The following is an 18,481-nucleotide window of genomic DNA, read 5'->3' on the forward strand; positions in this document are numbered from 1 at the left end:
CAACCTTCTGAGTTCATATAGTTTAGTAATACCACTGTGGACATGTTTCTACAACCTTCTGAGTTCATATAGTTTAGTAATAACACTGTGGACATGTTTCTACAACCTTCTGAGTTCATATAGTTTAGTAATACCACTGTGGACATGTTTCTACAACCTTCTGAGTTCATATAGTTTAGTAATAACACTGTGGACATGTTTCTACAACCTTCTGAGTTCATATAGTTTAGTAATACCACTGTGGACATGTTTCTACAACCTTCTGAGTTCATATAGTTTAGTAATGGCACTGTGGACATGTTTCTACAACCTCCTGAGTTCATATTGTTTAGTAATACCACTGTGGACATGTTATTCATTCCAGAGACTACTACCACTCAGAGAGCAGAGTATACTGTTCCCAGCTGTCTGTCTATGATCAGTATTAACATCTACAATCTCTCTCTCTCTCCTTTATCTCTGTAGTGGAAGGTCTACTCTGTTAGAGGATCAGTCCAGGTGTGCAGTGTGTCAGCAGGTGCTGAGGGATCCAGTCTCTATCACCTGTGGACACAGGTTCTGCAGACAGTGCATCACCAGACACTGGGAGAAACCTGCTCCTTCAGGAGACTATGACTGTCCTCAGTGTAGAAAGAGATCCAGAACACGTCCTGTACTACAGCAGCTGAGTCAACCCAATAAAACAAGAGGCTCTGAAAACAGTAAGACCACTTGCACACGTGGGCCAAGTCAATACCTTAATATGATTTACAGTAGTTAACTACAATATTATGAGATAATAGAAGTTACTGTAGTTGTGGAAGGCCCACTTTTCATCCTGTCAATTAATGTTTCTGATACACATCATTTTTCCTCTTCCCTTGTAGTGGATGACAGCCTGCAGAGAGCTATAGTAAACCATAAAGCCAGTCTGAAAAGGAGGTATGAATGTGTGATAGAAGGCATGGAAAAAGCAGGGAACCAAACTCCCCTCAACAGGATTTACACAGAGCTCTACATCACAGAAGGAGAGAGTGAAGGGGTTAACAATGAACATGAGGTGTGGCAGCTAGAGACAGCATCCAGGACACCAACCTCACATGACACAGCAATCCACTGCAATGACATATTTAAACCCTTACCAGGCCAAGAGAGAAGCATCAGAACTGTGCTGACGAAGGGCATCGCTGGCATCGGAAAAACAGTCTCTGTGCAGAAGTTCATCCTAGACTGGGCTGAAGAGAAGGTGAACCAAGATGTGGATATCATATTTGTGCTTCCTTTCCGGGAGCTGAACTTGATTAAAGATCTCCAGTACAGTCTTCTTGGACTTTTAAATGATTTCCACACAGAACTAGACATAGACCATGCAAAGAAACTCACTGCCTGTAAAGCTATGTTCATCTTTGATGGTTTGGATGAAAGCAGACTTCCATTGGATTTCCAGCACAATGAAAAGGTGTCTGATGTCACCCAGACATCGTCTGTCGATGTTCTGCTGACAAACCTCATCAAGGGGAATCTGCTTCCCTCTGCTCTCCTATGGATAACCTCCCGACCTGCAGCAACCAATCAGATCCCCCCTAAGTGTGTAGACCAGGTGACAGAGGTACGAGGGTTCAATGACCCACAGAAGGAGGAGTACTTCAGGAAGAGATTCAGTGATCAGGACCTGGCCAGCAGAATCATCTCACACATAAAGACATCAAGGAGCCTCCACATCATGTGCCACATGCCAGTGTTCTGTTGGATTTCTGCAATAGTCCTTGAGCACATGTTGAGTACAGACAAGAGGAGAGAGATGCCCACGACTCTGACTGAGATGGCAATACACTTCCTGCTCATTCAGACCAGCCTGAAGAACCAGAAATATCATGGAAGAGATGAGATGGATCAACAGGAGCTCATGGAGTCAGATAAGGAAATTCTTCTGAAGCTGGGGAAGCTGGCGTTTGAAAATCTGGAGAAGGGTAATCTCATGTTCTATGACGAAGACCTGAAAGAGTGTGGCATTGATGTCAAAGAAGCCTCAGTGTACTCAGGAGTGTGCACACAAATCTTTAAAGAAGAGTCTGTGTTATTTCAGAGAGTGGTGTACTGCTTTGTTCATCTGAGCATTCAGGAGTTTCTCTCAGCTGTCTACATGTACCATTGTTACACAACCAAGAACATGGATGCACTGAAGCCCTTCCTCAAGAGAAAGTCTAGAGCTGCATCTGAAGAGCTAACCTTGCATGAGCTGCTGAAGAGTACCGTGGATAAAGCCTTGGAGAGCAAGAACGGACACCTGGACCTCTTTGTCCGCTTCCTTCATGGCATGTCACTGGAGTCCAATCAGAAACTCCTACGAGGTCTGGTGACACAGACAGAAAGCAGTCCAGACAGTGTCCAGAAAACAATCCGATCCCTTAAGGTGATGCAGAGGAAGAACATCTCCCCTGAGAGGTGCATCAATCTCTTCCACTGTCTGATAGAGATGAAAGACCATTCAGTACAGGAGGAAATCCAAGCGTACTTGAGGTCAGAGAAGAGATCCAAAAACCTCACACTTTCTCAGTGTTCAGCGCTGGCCTACATGCTACAGATATCAGAGGAGGTTCTGGATGTGTTTGACCTGAAGGTATACAAGACATCAGAGGAGGGTCGTAGGAGACTGCTCCCAGCTGTGAGAGGCTGCAGGAAAGCTCTGTAAGTATTCATGGAAATATCCCACACCAAAATACATTGTAGTTACAGCAGCATTTTTATTGGCTGACTGGCTCTGTAAGTACTCATGTGACTATCCCTCAGACCAAACTTTACTGTATGTAAGAACAACAATATTTTCATTGGCTGACTAAACTTTCTATCAGCTGAAAAGTCTTAAACAAACTGTAATACAAACGGATCAGAAAAGTTGTAGCATTGAGACATCTATACACAGTGTTCACATTATTAGTGCAGGGGTAACAGTGTAACCAGGGAAAGCTAAATGTAACGTTTTAATACAACCTGTCCCTCATGGTATTTACTCTGTTGACAGACTCACTGGCTGTAAACTCACAGACACATCCTGTGAAGTGTTGGCCTCAGTTCTCAGTTCAAACCCCTCACACCTGAGAGAGCTGGATCTGAGTAACAATGACCTGAAGGATTCAGGAGTGAAGCTGCTCTCTGCTGGACTGGGGAATCCCAACTGTAAACTGGAGACTCTGAGGTCAGTATTCCTGTAGTTGGTCAACAAGTGATAACTGTTCACCAGATCCACATGTGTTTACCAGGCACACATAGTCCACACCATATGTGTTTGGACAGTGAAGCTTACAGTTTTACATTTGGTGCTATGCTCCAGCAGTTTGGATTTGAGATAGAATGTTTCATATTAGGCAACAGTACAGAATGTCACCTTTTATTTGAGGGTATTCATACATACCTCTTGTACTGTTTAGAAATGAAAGCACTTAATGTATCTAGTTCTCCCATTTGAAAAAGTCTTAATAATTTGGTCATATTCACTTATATTGTATTAAAGTAGTCATAAGTTTAGTATTTGGTCCCATATTCCTTACCTGCAGTGATTACATCAAGCTTGTGATTCTACAAACTTGTTGAATGCATTTGCAGTTTGTCTTGGTTCTGTTTTGGATGATGTTTTTCCCAATAGAAACTGAATGGTGAATAATGTCCTGTCATTTTGGAGTCACTTCACTTGTATTGTCAGTAAGAAAAGAAGATGTTTCTGAACACTTCTACATTCATGTGGATGCTACTATGATTATGAATAATCATGAATGAATCGTGAATGATGATGAATGAGAAAGTTACAGAGGAACAAGGATCATACCCCCTCTGTTATTGGTAATGGTGAGAGGTTAGCATGTTTTGTTGAAGCCTCTGTAACTTTCTCACTCATTATTATTCCTGATTCATTCATAATTTTTGTTAATCATGGCATCATCAGGATTAATTTAGTAGTGTTTAGAAACATGTTATCTACTCACTTAGACAGAAAATTACTCCAGTCATCATCCACCATTCAGTTACTATCGGGCAAAACATAACCCAAAACACAACCAAAACAAACTGCAAATGCAACCAATGAGTTTGGGACCAAATACTAAACTTTTGACAACTTTAATAGAATATAAGTCAAATGGTCAGAATACGTTTGACTTCGTCAAATGGGGGGACTAGATACATAAAGTGCTTTCATTTCTAAACAGTGAAAAAAATATGCTGCCACTATTTTCACCACCAAAGAACAGCAGTGTGGTTTTAATATGATTTGACTCTTTCAGGCTGTCAGGCTGTCTAGTCACAGAGGAAGGCTGTGCTTCTCTGGTCTCAGCTCTGAAGTCAAACCCCTCACACCTGAGAGAGCTGGACCTGAGCTACAATCACCCAGGAGACTCAGGAGTCAGACTGCTCTCTGCTGGACTGGAGAAACTCAAGTATGTAGAGGGTTTATGTCAATGTTCATATCAGACATGTTGGAGTTATCAGGCTAGTTAAGACAAACATTCTGACCACCACTTGGACTAAGTTATATAAAGACTGTGTGTGTGTGTGTGTGTGTCCAGTGTGTGTGTATGTGTGTGTCCAGTGCGTGTGTGTGTGTGTCCAGTGTGTGTGTGTGTGTCCAGTGCGTGTGTGTGTGTGTATCTAGTGTGTTTGTGTGTCCATTGTGTGTGTGTGTGTGTGTGTGTGTGTGTGTGTGTGTGTGTGTGTGAGTGTGTGTCCAGTGCGTGTGTGTGTGTGTCCAGTGCGTGAGTGTGTGTGTGTTTGTGGGTCCAGTGTGTGTGTGTCCAGTGTGTGTCCTGATACACGTGCATACACACACACACACACTGGACACACACACTCACACACACACACCCACACTGGACAAACACACAAACTGTGTCCAGTGTGTGTCCAGATACACGTGCACACACACACACACACACTGGACACACACACACACACACACACACACACTGGACACACACACACACGCACACACGCACTGGACACACACGCACACTGGACAAACACACACACAGGACACACACACACTGGACACACACACAGAGTGGACACACACACACACAAACACACTGGACACACACTGGACAGACACACACACACACACACACACACACACACAGGACACACACACAGAGTAGACACACACAATATACACACACACACAGGACACACACATACACACACTGGACACACACACACATGCACTGGACACACACGCACACTGGACAAACACACACACACCTACACACACACACAGGACACATACACACTGGACACGCACACACACACTGGACACATACACACAAAGGATACACACACACACACACACTGGACACAAACACACTGGACACACATACACACACACACAAACTGGACACGCACACACACACTGGACACATACACACAAAGGACACACACACACACACACACTGGACACAAACACACACACACAAACTGGTCCCAGAACCACACAAAAATGAAACACACACAAACTGGACACGCACACACACACTGGACACATACACACAAAGGACACACACACACACACACACTGGACACAAACACACTGGACACACATACACACACACACAAACTGGTCCCAGAACCACACAAAAATGAAACACACACAAACACTGGACCCACACACACACCAAACTGGACACGCACACACACACTGGACACACATACACACAAAGGACACACACACACACACATACAAACTGGTCCCTGAAACACACACACTGGACACATACACACAAAGGACACACACACACACACACACACACACACATTTTACATTTTAGTCATTTAGCAGACGCTCTTATCCAGAGTGACTTACAGTTAGTGAATACATATATATTTTTTTTATACTGGCCCCCCGTGGGAATCGAACCCACAACCCTGGCGTTGCAAACGCCATGCTCTACCAACTGAGCTACATCCCTGCCGGCCATTCCCTCCCCTACCCTGGACGACGCTGGGCCAATTGTGCGCCGCCCATGAGTCTCCCGGTCGCGGCCGGCTGCGACAGAGCCTGGATTCGAACCAGGATCTCTAGTGGCACAGTTAGCACTGCGTTGCAGTGCCTTAGACCACTTCGCCACTCACACACATACACACACAAACTGGACACACAGAAAAACACACTGGACACACACACACACACACACACTGGTCCCAGACACACAAAAAGGAAACACACACACAAATACACACACACAGACACACACACACACACACACACATACACTGGACCCACACACACACACTGGACACACACACACACACTCACACACAATGGACACACACACACACACACTGGACACACACGCACACTGGACACACACACAAACACACTGGACACACACTGGACTCACACACACACACTGGACACACACACACACACACACACACACACACTGGACACAGACACACTTGACACACATTCCCACACAAACTGGACACACACACACACACACACACACACACACACACACACTGGTCCCAGACACACAAAAAGGAAACACACACACAAATACACACACACACACAGACACACACACACACACACACACACACACACACACACACACACACACACACACACACACTGGACCCGCACACACACACACACACACACACACACACACACACACACACACACAGTCAGCATGTAACTTTGTGTGTGTCTAGTGTGTACAGTGTTTGTGTGTGTGTGTGTTTGTTTCCACTCTGTGTGATTCCTTTGTGTGTGTGGGGCCAGTGTGTGTCTCTGTGTGTCCTTTGTGTGTGTATGGTGTGTGTGTGTGTGTCCAGTGTGTGTGAGTGTGTGTGTGTGTCCAGTGTGTGTGTGTGGGTCCAGTGTGTGTGTGTGTGTGTGTCTGTGTGTGTGTGTGTGTGTGTATTTGTGTGTGTGTTTCCTTTTTGTGTGTCTGGGGCCTGTGTGTGTGTGTGTGTGTGTGTGTGTGTGTGTGTGTGTGTGTGTGTGTGTGTGTGTGTGTGTGTGTGTGTGAGTTTAGGTGTATCCCTCAATGACTGTCTGTTCTTCTGCTTACCGCTACAGTGTGGAACATGGTGGAGAGAACACAATGAAACCTGGAGTTAGAAAATGTGAGTGTTGACTGCTGTGAAGAATATGACTAAGAATAAGTCTTAATTCAAGTGAAGTCAAAGTCAAAGACCACCATCATTACTTACTTGGTCATATTAAATATCAGCTGTAGTTCTACAGAAGCACAAATCAGGGACACCAAAGTTTACAAAGAGTTGCTTTGACAATGTGTATGTCTGTGTGTGTGTGGGTGTGTGTGTGTGTGTGGCGTGTTTGTGTTACTTTAGAAATGTGTGTGTGTGTGTTCATGCATGCATGCATGAAGGTGTGTGTGTGTGTGTGTGTGTGTGTGTGTGTGTGTGTGTGTGTTCAGGGTGTATGTGTATTCAGGATGTGTGTGTTTGTGTATGTAATTAATGTCTGTGTGTGTGTGTTGCGTTAGAAATGTGTGTGTTTGTGTGTGTCCAGTGTGTGTGTGTGTTCAGGATGTGTGTGTGTGTGTGTGTGTGTGTGTGTGTGTGTAATTAATGGGAATAGTGTGTTTTATATTACCATACAGTATAACACATGATCATTCATGATCATTCAACAAGTCTCAAGTTACCTTAACTTCTCCTTTTGATACCTAGAAACATCTACATTAAATGAATTAGTGAAAAGTGAGTTAACATTCTAATGTGAATGATGATGATTTCTAATATTGTGTCTGGTTTCATCCATCAGATGTTTGTGATCTCACACTGGACCTAAACACAGTAAACAGACTCCTCTCTCTGTCTGAGGAGAACAGAAAGGTGACATGTAGGAGAGAGGAGCAGCCGTATCCTGATCACCCAGAGAGATTTGAGGTCTGGAGACAGGTGCTGTGTAGAGAGGGTCTGACTGGGCGCTGTTACTGGGAGGTAGAGTGGAGTGGGAGAGGGGCTGGTATAGGAGTGGCATATAAAGGAATCAACAGGAGAGGAAGGGGTAGTGACTGTATGATTGGATACAATGACAAGTCCTGGAGTCTGATCTGCTCTGACAACAGTTACTCTGCCTGGCACAATAATAAGTTCACTAGTATAGACGTCCCCTCCTCCAGCTCCCACAGAGTAGGAGTGTATCTGGACTGGCCAGCCGGCACTCTGTCCTTCTACAGAGTCTCCTCTGACACACTGACCCACCTGAACACATTCCACTCCACATTCACTGAGCCCCTCTATCCAGGGTTTAGTGTTTTGGACTCAGTGTCCCTGTGTCAGTGTTAAACACACACTCTACACACACACACACACACACACACTGGACACACACTCGACACACACACTGGACACACACTGGACACGCACACACTGGATACACACACACACACACACACACACACACACACACTGGACACATTCACACACACAAACGAGACACACACAGGACACACACACACACACTGAACACACACACACACTGGACACACACACACACACTGGACACACACACTGGACACACACACACACACTGGACACCCACACACTGGACATACGAACACACACACTGGACACACACACACACTGGACACAGACACACACTGGACACACACACACACTGGACACACGCACGCACACACTGGACACACATGCTGAACACACACACTGGCCACACACACACTGGACACACACACCCTGGCCAAACAGACACACACTGACACACACTAGATACACACGCACACACACTGAACACACACACACTGACACACACACTGAAAACACACATACTGGACACACACACACACACCCTGAACATACACGCACACACACTGAACACACACACACTGACACACGCACACAAAACACTGGATACACACACACTGTCCAAACACACACACACACACACACACACACACACACACATACACTAGACACACACGCACACACATTGAACACCCACACACTGACACGCGCACACACACACACACACACACACTGAACGCACACACACACACACTGAACACATTCACACACACAAACGACACACACACACACCCATACACACTGGACACAAACACTGGTCACACACACACACTGACATGCACACACACACTAGACACATACACACACTGGACACACACACACACACTGAACACACACACACACACACAGGACACACACACACACACACACACTCACTGGATACACACACACTGGACACACACACACACTGGACACACACACACTCACACTAGACACACACACAGGACACACACTCTGGATACACACTCACACATCTTCCTATAATAGTGAATGGTATCAGATACATCAAATACATGGTTTCCATGTGTTTGATGCCATTTAATTGGCTCCGTTCCAGCCATTATTATGAGCCGTCCTCCTCTCAGCAGCCTCCTCTGGTATGTACTGTCCTATATGAGCTCCAACAAGGAATTACAATGGATGGATTACTTTTAATACCTGCAAATGGCAAATAAACTACTTGAACCCCTTATGAGTGTCTGCAGCCGACTAGGCTGTTGCCGTCTGACAAGATGCCATCTGACATTACAGGAATATTCTGCAAATGTTGATGAATCCACCCAAAGCAACATGCAGTCTTTCCACTAGACTCCCATGAAGTTATAGTGGGACGTTATGAGTTGACGTTAAGGTAACATACTCAGAACATACTGCCCTTGTTTTATACTGTTTTAGATGTATCCTCTGTTTAACCATTTAAACTCTTACAATAACACTGTTAAAATACCAATGGGATCATTTATGGATGTCTTTTATGTAGGAAAAATAATTGTATATGGACATATGCTCCATAACTGTACAATTGTACATTGATATATTGTACTTTTCATAATAAAACATACTTTAAACAAGAAAAAGCATGTTAATTGTGAAAACAATGTCGTTATTGATTTTACATTGTCCTCTCCCAGTCACAGGTTGACTTTTGTCATGAATCTTGCCCTGGAGGCAGAACTGCACGATTTCCTCTAGATATGCCAGCTGCAAAGTCAAAATTGGCTATATCGTAAACATTTGTGGAAATTAATTGTGTTGTATGGTTTTAATTTAAGGTAAGGATTAGCAGTGAGGTTAAGGTTAGCATTAAAATCAGATATTATTACTTTATGCCTGTGCCAGCTAGTGACCACTTTGCAGAACTGCCTCCAGGGCAAGATTCATGACAATACATGGCAACCTGCCTCCCAGTCATCCCCTCCCTATCTCTACAAGGCTGCAGAACATGCAAGCTAGTGATGCGGGGGTTGGCTCATAACCCACAGTCCCCAGGCGGGTGGGTGGCAGGCAGGTTCAATACAGAGAAAACAATAGACTACATAAGAAAAATCCATCAATGGATCATTATTGTGCAATTTACACTAAGTGGACAAAACATTAAGGACACCTGCTCTTTCCATGACAGACTGAGCAGGTGAATCCAGGTGAAAGCTATGATCCCTTATTGATGTCACTTGTAGATGAAGGGGACGGGACAGGTTAAAGAAGGATGTTTCAGCCTGGAGACAATTGAGACATGGATTGTGGTCCTCTGTAGCTCAGCTGGTAGAGCACGGCGCTTGTAATGCCAAGGTAGTGGGTTCAATCCCCGGGACAACCCATACACAAAAATGTATGCACTCATGACTGTAAGTCGCTTTGGATAAAGGCGTCTGCTAAATGGCATATTATTATTATATTATTATTGTGTGTGTGTGCCATTCAGAGGGTGAATGGGCAAGACAAAATATTGAAGTGCCTTTGAACGGGGTATGGTAGTAGGTGCCAGGCACACCGGTTTGTGTCAAGAACTGCAACGCTGCTGGGTTTTTCACGCTCATGGTACACCACACAAAGGACATCCAGCCAACTTGACACAACTGTGGGAAGAATTGGCGTCAACATGGGCCAGCATCCCTGTGGAACACTTTCAACACCTTGTAGAGTCCATGCCCCGACGAATTGAGGCTGTTCTGAGGACAAAAGTGGGGAGGTAACTCAATATTAGGAAGGTGTTTGATATAACGTCTTTTGATACAGCATTTTATTAATGTCTTTAAAGTCATCAGCTGTAGGTGAGAGAGAGGAGAAGGACACGCCATGTGTTGTGTCGGTCACGGATGGGGGGCCAGAAGGTCGGCGTGCCAAGATAGATTAGGGGCCACTGTTGCTAATCTTAGAAAGAGTACGTGATGGAATGGCCTGGCTAGGGTGCCACACGATACTATGTACGGGGATCCTATTGTAGGAGATGTGTGACACTCAATAATGGTTGGCAACTGTGGGATGGAAGTAGCTCGGAGAGCGTTATATAAACTGAGAGGTTTTCTATGGAAGTCATTCAGATGACAAGAGGCTAAGCCCGTACCGCTTGCCATTGAATCCAGTACTGTAACCATTAAATAACAATGAATCAACTCTCCATCTAAGTGGTCGACTACTCTCTTACATCCTGAAGTACGAGATACCAGAGAAACTGGTCATAACAGTGTTGTGAATATTTAGTCCACTCAGTGTATAACCTGTAGCTACACTGTGCAGTTAGCACCTTAACAGACGGCCCCTGTCTTTATCAGCATCATAAAATATGACAGTATTTCAACCACATCAAATATGCATCCAAGCCAAAGACTAATGACACAGGAGTGGTATCTGATTCTACACTATAGGAACCTTTTCAAGTGGTTATGAGAGGTCATATTATTTCATATGAGTCTGCCATAAAACAAAAGGGAATGACATGTGACTGGAGGAGATCGCCTGCCCAACATCCTCTATTCTGACCAACAGAGACAAATCCAGTCCCTTTGAACTACCTAGATCTGTCCAGCAGGGTTGCCCACTCAGTCCTCTGCTCTTCGCTGTCTCCCTTGAACCCCTGGCGATACAAATAAGGGATCATCCTAATATCCAAGGTCTTAAAGTAGGAAACATAGAAAGCATCATTTCGTTATATGCAGACGATGTGCTTTTATACCTCTCAGACCCAGTAGCCTCTGTCCCTAACCTACTAGACTTAATCAATTCATTTGGCAAACTATCTGGAAATTCAATAAATTGGGGAAAAAGTGACCTCATGTGTATCTCAGATAATTTTACAACAAGTGAGCTAGAGAGGATACCATTTAAAACTTACCTGGGTCTAAACATACCTAGAAACCCAAAGCTCATCTGTAAATAGTATTTTTCTCCAACTACACAGAGGCCTCTACCGGTCATCTCAAGGGACCTGGGGGTAAAGAGTATTTTTCTCCAACTACACAGAGGCCTCTCTACTGGTTGAATAATAATGAAGGTAGGTCAATTCAATTCAAATAATATAGCTAGTAACTTCAAAATACTTACAGCTGCCGTTTTCTTTGTGAACATGGTGAGATGGAGGAAGCCGCATCCACATGTAGAGTTGTGGGGGAGGGGACAAGTTTCCCAAATAGACACTGGCTTTGGATCAGGTTTAAATTCCTCCCACTAATGATCCTTGTTAGGTTTGGGGGAGGGGAAGCTGATCCTAGATCTGTATCTAGGGGAAACTTCACTCCAGCAAAGAGAGATGGGGGAAGAGGAGGAGAGAGAGCGTTGCTCTCAGGTTTGACAGATCATGTACAAAATCTACCAGTAGGAAATTGGTGTCAGAATATAATATCTGACCTTTAGCAGTTCTAATGTCTTCATTTGCTCCATTTCATTAGTTTTGTTGATTGATTGCTGATATCTAGTTTCCCAGGTGAGATGGTGTTGATGAAGAGCATCCATCCGTTTTAGTAACGCATTAATAGTAATGCATTCATAGACATATAGTTGATACTGGTGGTCCTACCCATCCCCCACTTCACTCCATTAACCCTACACTTGCTGCTCACATGGTGGTTTGTCTAAATGTATTTGACTTTAGGTCAGTTTTTAAGGTTCAGAAGGTAAAGATTGTGTTAGGCTGTGTCAGGAGCACTAGTGGTAGTGCTGCCGCTCCCAGATCACACATTGCCCTATATAAGTATATACTGTAGCAAGCTGAACCCAACACCTACCAATTACCACCTTCTGATCTCTTGGTGGAATGGATAAGGTGTTGGCTTGATAGTCGCTGGACCCGGGTTCGAGTCCCGGTTGGAGCTATCCCTTAATTCGTTACATTGGTGTCAGAAGTGGGATAGTGCCTGTGAGGCCATCAAAGAGGCATGTACACGTGAGAGACTTGCTATAAAGAAGTGTGGTGGCATGCTCTCCCCAAGGAAGGGGGTAATGTAGCAACCTTAATCCAACACCTAGCGACATCATCGAGAGGTTCGGACCTCTTGGCGTAGCGCTTGTTGGGTTCTGACTTCTAAACATGAAATATACTTATTCATGTCACTGAGGGAGAGAGGGGAATTTATAACGTTTCCATTCTGTCAGGATTTGTTATTGTTAGCCATCAGGGATCCTATTGGAGGAGAAGAGACACAGTCTGGTACAAGTCAACATGACAGCCGTGAGTTGGGGAGGAGTGAGCAATTTGGGCAGAGGTCAGGTTAGATGAAGTGAGGAAGAACATATATCACTAATCTTCTGGATAGCAACAGAGGTGTATTGGCTGTTCAGATGTGGAAGGAGGGGCTCAGCATAGGAGAAAGGGTTAAATACCAGTGCTTGTGTGAATATGTTCTTTGTCTTATGCAGCTGTATGATCCAATGGACTTGATTTGAGCTTTACTAAATGTCCCTGAGTTTTACTAGGTTCATTTAGAACCTAACACGCTTAAGGTGTTGGCTTGACAGTTGATGGACCCAGGTTCAAAACCTGTTTGGGGCTACCCCCTGAATTCACTACAATATATTTGTTTGCCTTCGGGCAGGGAGACCCGTGTTTGAGACGAAAGGGGCATTACACCGTTGCTGTTTGCAAAAAAACACTACATTGGTGGAAGCAGTGGAATGGTGCCTTGGGAGAGGTGTGCACATTTCATGGGCGGGATCTGTACCCAGGTGGCCCATGGGAAAAACCAGTTTCTTGACCATTAGACCAATAGGTAATGCCTTCTTGACCTGCACAGTTGATTAAGACGGGAAGATTTCTAGCTAAGGTGACGATAGAGTCCCCTGGTGCAAACCAGGAGTACGGTGGAAGTAACTTTAGACAAAGATTCGGATGGAGAGCCTCGTAAATGGCGTCCCTTGAGAAAGCAAGAACAAGATGTATGTCAGGAGAAGCGCAGTATTATCCCAAGGAGACGTATACTTGGAATATGGAGGAGGAATGGAGGGAAAAAGAGAGGCAGAGGAGGTCTAAGAGAGAGAGGGAGGAAGATTGTGACCTTGAGTCGGTTAAAAATGGCGGAAAAAAGGGAGAAGGTTTGTTAAAGAAGAATGGTAGAAAATGTAAGCAGAGTGAGCTGAAGACAGGAGGAGAAATGGAAGTGATTGAGGGTGAAGTATCGGAGGTGGTAGGTGTGGTGAAGTACTCGGAGCCCGAGGCTAGCACCGAGGGTCAGGATAAAGATGAGTCTGTGACAGTAGGAGTGAAGTTTTTGGAAAAAGTGGACCCTTGCCTTTTGGCTGATCCGTTTGTGGTTTCAGGGTGGGTGAAAAAACAGTTGGGCATAGTGGAATCGGTGAGGGTAACCAGAGGAGGTCTAGTGATAATTGTTTGTGTTTCTGTTGGTCAGAGGGAGAAGGCGCTCTGAGTTAAACAAATGGGGGCAAGAAATGTGAATTGTTTCGCTCTCAAGAAAAGGGCGCCATTGAAAGGAGTAATTACTGGGGTAGCAGTAAATGTAAAAGTTGACCAACTGAAGGAGAAGATTCCCGGTGTTTGTGATGCTCGTCGTTTCGTGCGACGCAAACAGGGTGGCGAGAGTGGGGAAACAGAAGAGTCATTGTCTGTTCTTTTGAGTTTTGAAGTTGAGTCTTTGCCAGACAAAGTGATGTTAGGATATATAAGTTATCCTGTACGAGCTTATATGCCGAATACATTACGATGTTACAGGTGTCAAACTTATGGGCATGTGGCAGCAGTGTGTAGGAAGGAGGTTCCAAGGTGTGAGAAGTGTGCAGAAGGGCATGAGACAAAGGAATGTGTAGCATTGAGGAAAGTAGTGGTATGTGCTAATTGTAGGGGTGCCCATGGGGCTTGGGGATCAGAAATGTCCCGTGCGAGAGAGGCAGGTTGAGGTTTCCAGGGTAAGAGTAGTGAAGAAGTTGTCATATGCTGAGGCAGTGAAGAAAGTAGAGGAAGATGGGTCAAGGGGGAGGAGTGGTGAGAGTAGGAGATCTGTACCAGTACAGAGGGATAGGCCAACAAGTGATATATGTTTCAGTAAGACTGGATTTTTAGCATTTATAGCAATGGTTATTAATTGTACTGCAGGGATGGAATGTAAGTCAAAGAAAATGTAGGTTGTGGTGGCAGCTGCAGAGAGGTATTTGGGTGTGGTGGCAGCTGCAGAGAGGTATTTGGGTGTGCGAGACTTGACATCAGCAGAGTTACAGGGTGTGTTAAGTGGTGATGTCCCATCCTTTCAGGTTGAAGCCATGAGGTCGGAATAAATATATTTAAATAGTGGAGTAACGTGGTTTTCATTCTATTTTATAAATGTTTTGTATTATAATTTTTTTGAATTTGTGAGTGTAGTGTTAGATGGTAAGGTATTTCTTTATTTTATTTTTCAAGCAAAATATAAGGGAGTTGTACTCCAGTCTAGTACATTTTTACATTTTAGTCATTTAGCAGACACTCTTATCCAGAGCGAGTGAGTGCATAAATTTTTCATACTGGCCCCCCGTGGGAATCGAACCCACAACCCTGGCGTTGCAAGTGCCATGCTCTATCAATTGAGCTACAGGAGGCCCTAGTAGGTGGCGGTAATGCAACATATTGGATGCCAACCGCCATTAAACCTCATCGAAGAAGAAGAAGAAGAAGAAGAAGAAGAAGAAGTAGAAGAAGAAGAAGAAGAAGAAGAAGAAGAAGAAGAAGAAGAAGAAGAAGAAGAAAGATTATTCAAGAAATCTGTCATTCATTTTTTATTTTTTACCGAATAGTTCTTAGTCGCGCAATTGTACATCTAATGGTAAAGATGGTGTCAGTAACTCATTGGGACAGCTGGTTGACCTGATGGAAGACTCCTAGTAGAGATACAGATGGTGTCAGTAACTCATTAGGACAGCTGGTTGACCTGATGGAAGACTCGTAGTAGAGATACAGATGGTGTCAGTAACTCATTAGGACAGCTGATTGACCTGATGGAAGACTCCTAGTAGAGATACAGATGGTGTCAGTAACTCATTAGGACAGCTGATTGACCTGATGGAAGACTCCTAGTAGAGATACAGATGGTGTCAGTAACTCATTAGGACAGCTGATTGACCTGATGGAAGACTCCTAGTAGAGATACAGATGGTGTCAGTAACTCATTAGGACAGCTGATTGACCTGATGGAAGACTCCTAGTAGAGATACAGATGGTGTCAGTAACTCATTGGGACAGCTGATTGACCTGATGGAAGACTCCTAGTAGAGATACAGATGGTGTCAGTAACTCATTGGGACAGCTGATTGACCTGATGGAAGACTCCTAGTAGATATACAGATGGTGTCAGTAACTCATTGGGACAGCTGATTGACCTGATGGAAGACTCCTAGTAGAGATACAGATGGTGTCAGTAACTCATTGGGACAGCTGATTGACCTGATGGAAGACTCCTAGTAGAGATACAGATGGTGTCAGTAACTCATTGGGACAGCTGATTGACCTGATGGAAGACTCCTAGTAGAGATACAGATGGTGTCAGTAACTCATTAGGACAGCTGATTGACCTGATGGAAGACTCCTAGTAGAGATACAGATGGTGTCAGTAACTCATTGGGACAGCTGATTGACCTGATGGAAGACTCCTAGTAGAGATACAGATGGTGTCAGTAACTCATTGGGACAGCTGATTGACCTGATGGAAGACTCCTAGTAGAGATACAGATGGTGTCAGTAACTCATTAGGACAGCTGATTGACCTGATGGAAGACTCCTAGTAGAGATACAGATGGTGTCAGTAACTCATTAGGACAGCTGATTGACCTGATGGAAGACTCCTAGTAGAGATACAGATGGTGTCAGTAACTCATTGGGACAGCTGATTGACCTGATGAAAGACTCCTAGTAGAGATACAGATGGTGTCAGTAACTCATTAGGACAGCTGATTGACCTGATGGAAGACTCCTAGTAGAGATACAGATGGTGTCAGTAACTCATTGGGACAGCTGATTGACCTGATGAAAGACTCCTAGTAGAGATACAGATGGTGTCAGTAACTCATTGGGACAGCTGATTGACCTGATGGAAGACTCCTAGTAGAGATACAGATTGTGTCAGTAACTCATTAGGACAGCTGATTGACCTGATGGAAGACTCCTAGTAGAGATACAGATGGTGTCAGTAACTCATTGGGACAGCTGATTGTCCTGATGGAAGACTCCTAGTAGAGATACAGATGGTGTCAGTAACTCATTAGGACAGCTGATTGACCTGATGGAAGACTCCTAGTAGAGATACAGATGGTGTCAGTAACTCATTGGGACAGCTGATTGACCTGATGGAAGACTCCTAGTAGAGATACAGATGGTGTCAGTAACTCATTAGGACAGCTGATTGACCTGATGGAAGACTCCTAGTAGAGATACAGATGGTGTCAGTAACTCATTGGGACAGCTGATTGACCTGATGGAAGACTCCTAGTAGAGATACAGATGGTGTCAGTAACTCATTGGGACAGCTGATTGACCTGATGGAAGACTCCTAGTAGAGATACAGATGGTGTCAGTAACTCATTAGGACAGCTGATTGACCTGATGGAAGACTCCTAGTAGAGATACAGATGGTGTCAGTAACTCATTGGGACAGCTGATTGACCTGATGGAACACTCCTAGTAGAGATACAGATGGTGTCAGTAACTCATTGGGACAGCTGATTGACCTGATGGAAGACTCCTAGTAGAGATACAGTTTTCTACCGTTTCTTTTGGATTTAATTCGCCTGTTGCTACTTGTCATTTTGTACTTTAGGATTGGACCTTTTTACCGTTCATATCACTTGGAACCTGTTTAACCTCATCTGGATTAAAATGCTTTATTTTACCAACCTGGAATCTGTGACAAACAATGGACAATTAACTAGTGAGTAATTAATACATTTAAACAGCAACAGCAATTGTCCTGTTATCTATGGAAATATTGTAAGGAACCATACCTGTATTTAGGTGTTTATTGAAGTGGCCTTTAGTATCTGGGAGTTTAGCCACTTGTTTACCTCAAGTAAAGTTGATCTGTCCATCATTCATTCATTTATTTACTTTATTTCAGTTGCTTGAAGAGAATATTATGACATGAATAACGAGCTGAAGATGTTCAAGAGGATTCTTATTCCAGAACTCCCAGAAGGCTTTGAGAGTCAGAAGCAGGATAAGGAAGTGGTGTGTTCCCAGTACGGCACGGCC

At 44.2% G+C, this 18,481-nt stretch overlaps 2 protein-coding genes across 2 annotated transcripts in view; both read left to right on the top strand.

Annotated features, from left to right (window-relative positions):
- Positions 1 to 469: 469 nt before the first annotated feature.
- Positions 470 to 18,481, top strand: part of LOC311140635 (NLR family CARD domain-containing protein 3-like) — a gene marked incomplete at its 3' end in the record, with an annotated part of 102,269 nt that continues 84,257 nt past the window's right edge. Inside the window, exons 1-3 of the mRNA XM_084175778.1 lie at positions 470 to 701; positions 867 to 2,667; positions 3,002 to 3,175. Of these exons, the coding sequence (XP_084031904.1) occupies position 701; positions 867 to 2,667; positions 3,002 to 3,175 (1,976 nt within the window). The 5' untranslated portion in view covers positions 470 to 700. The remainder of the gene's footprint in view (positions 702 to 866; positions 2,668 to 3,001; positions 3,176 to 18,481) is intronic.
- Positions 7,614 to 8,521, top strand: LOC311098860 (stonustoxin subunit beta-like; the record flags this gene model as incomplete). Its single annotated transcript, XM_084139424.1, has 2 exons — positions 7,614 to 7,635; positions 7,760 to 8,521. The coding sequence occupies 2 exons, from the start codon at positions 7,614 to 7,616 to the stop codon at positions 8,284 to 8,286; spliced, it is 549 nt and encodes a 182-aa protein (XP_083995550.1). The 3' UTR covers positions 8,287 to 8,521.

The sequence above is a fragment of the Coregonus lavaretus genome (genome assembly GCF_964263955.1).
Source record: "Coregonus lavaretus genome assembly, chromosome: 2".
Classification (NCBI taxonomy): Eukaryota; Metazoa; Chordata; class Actinopteri; order Salmoniformes; family Salmonidae; genus Coregonus; species Coregonus lavaretus.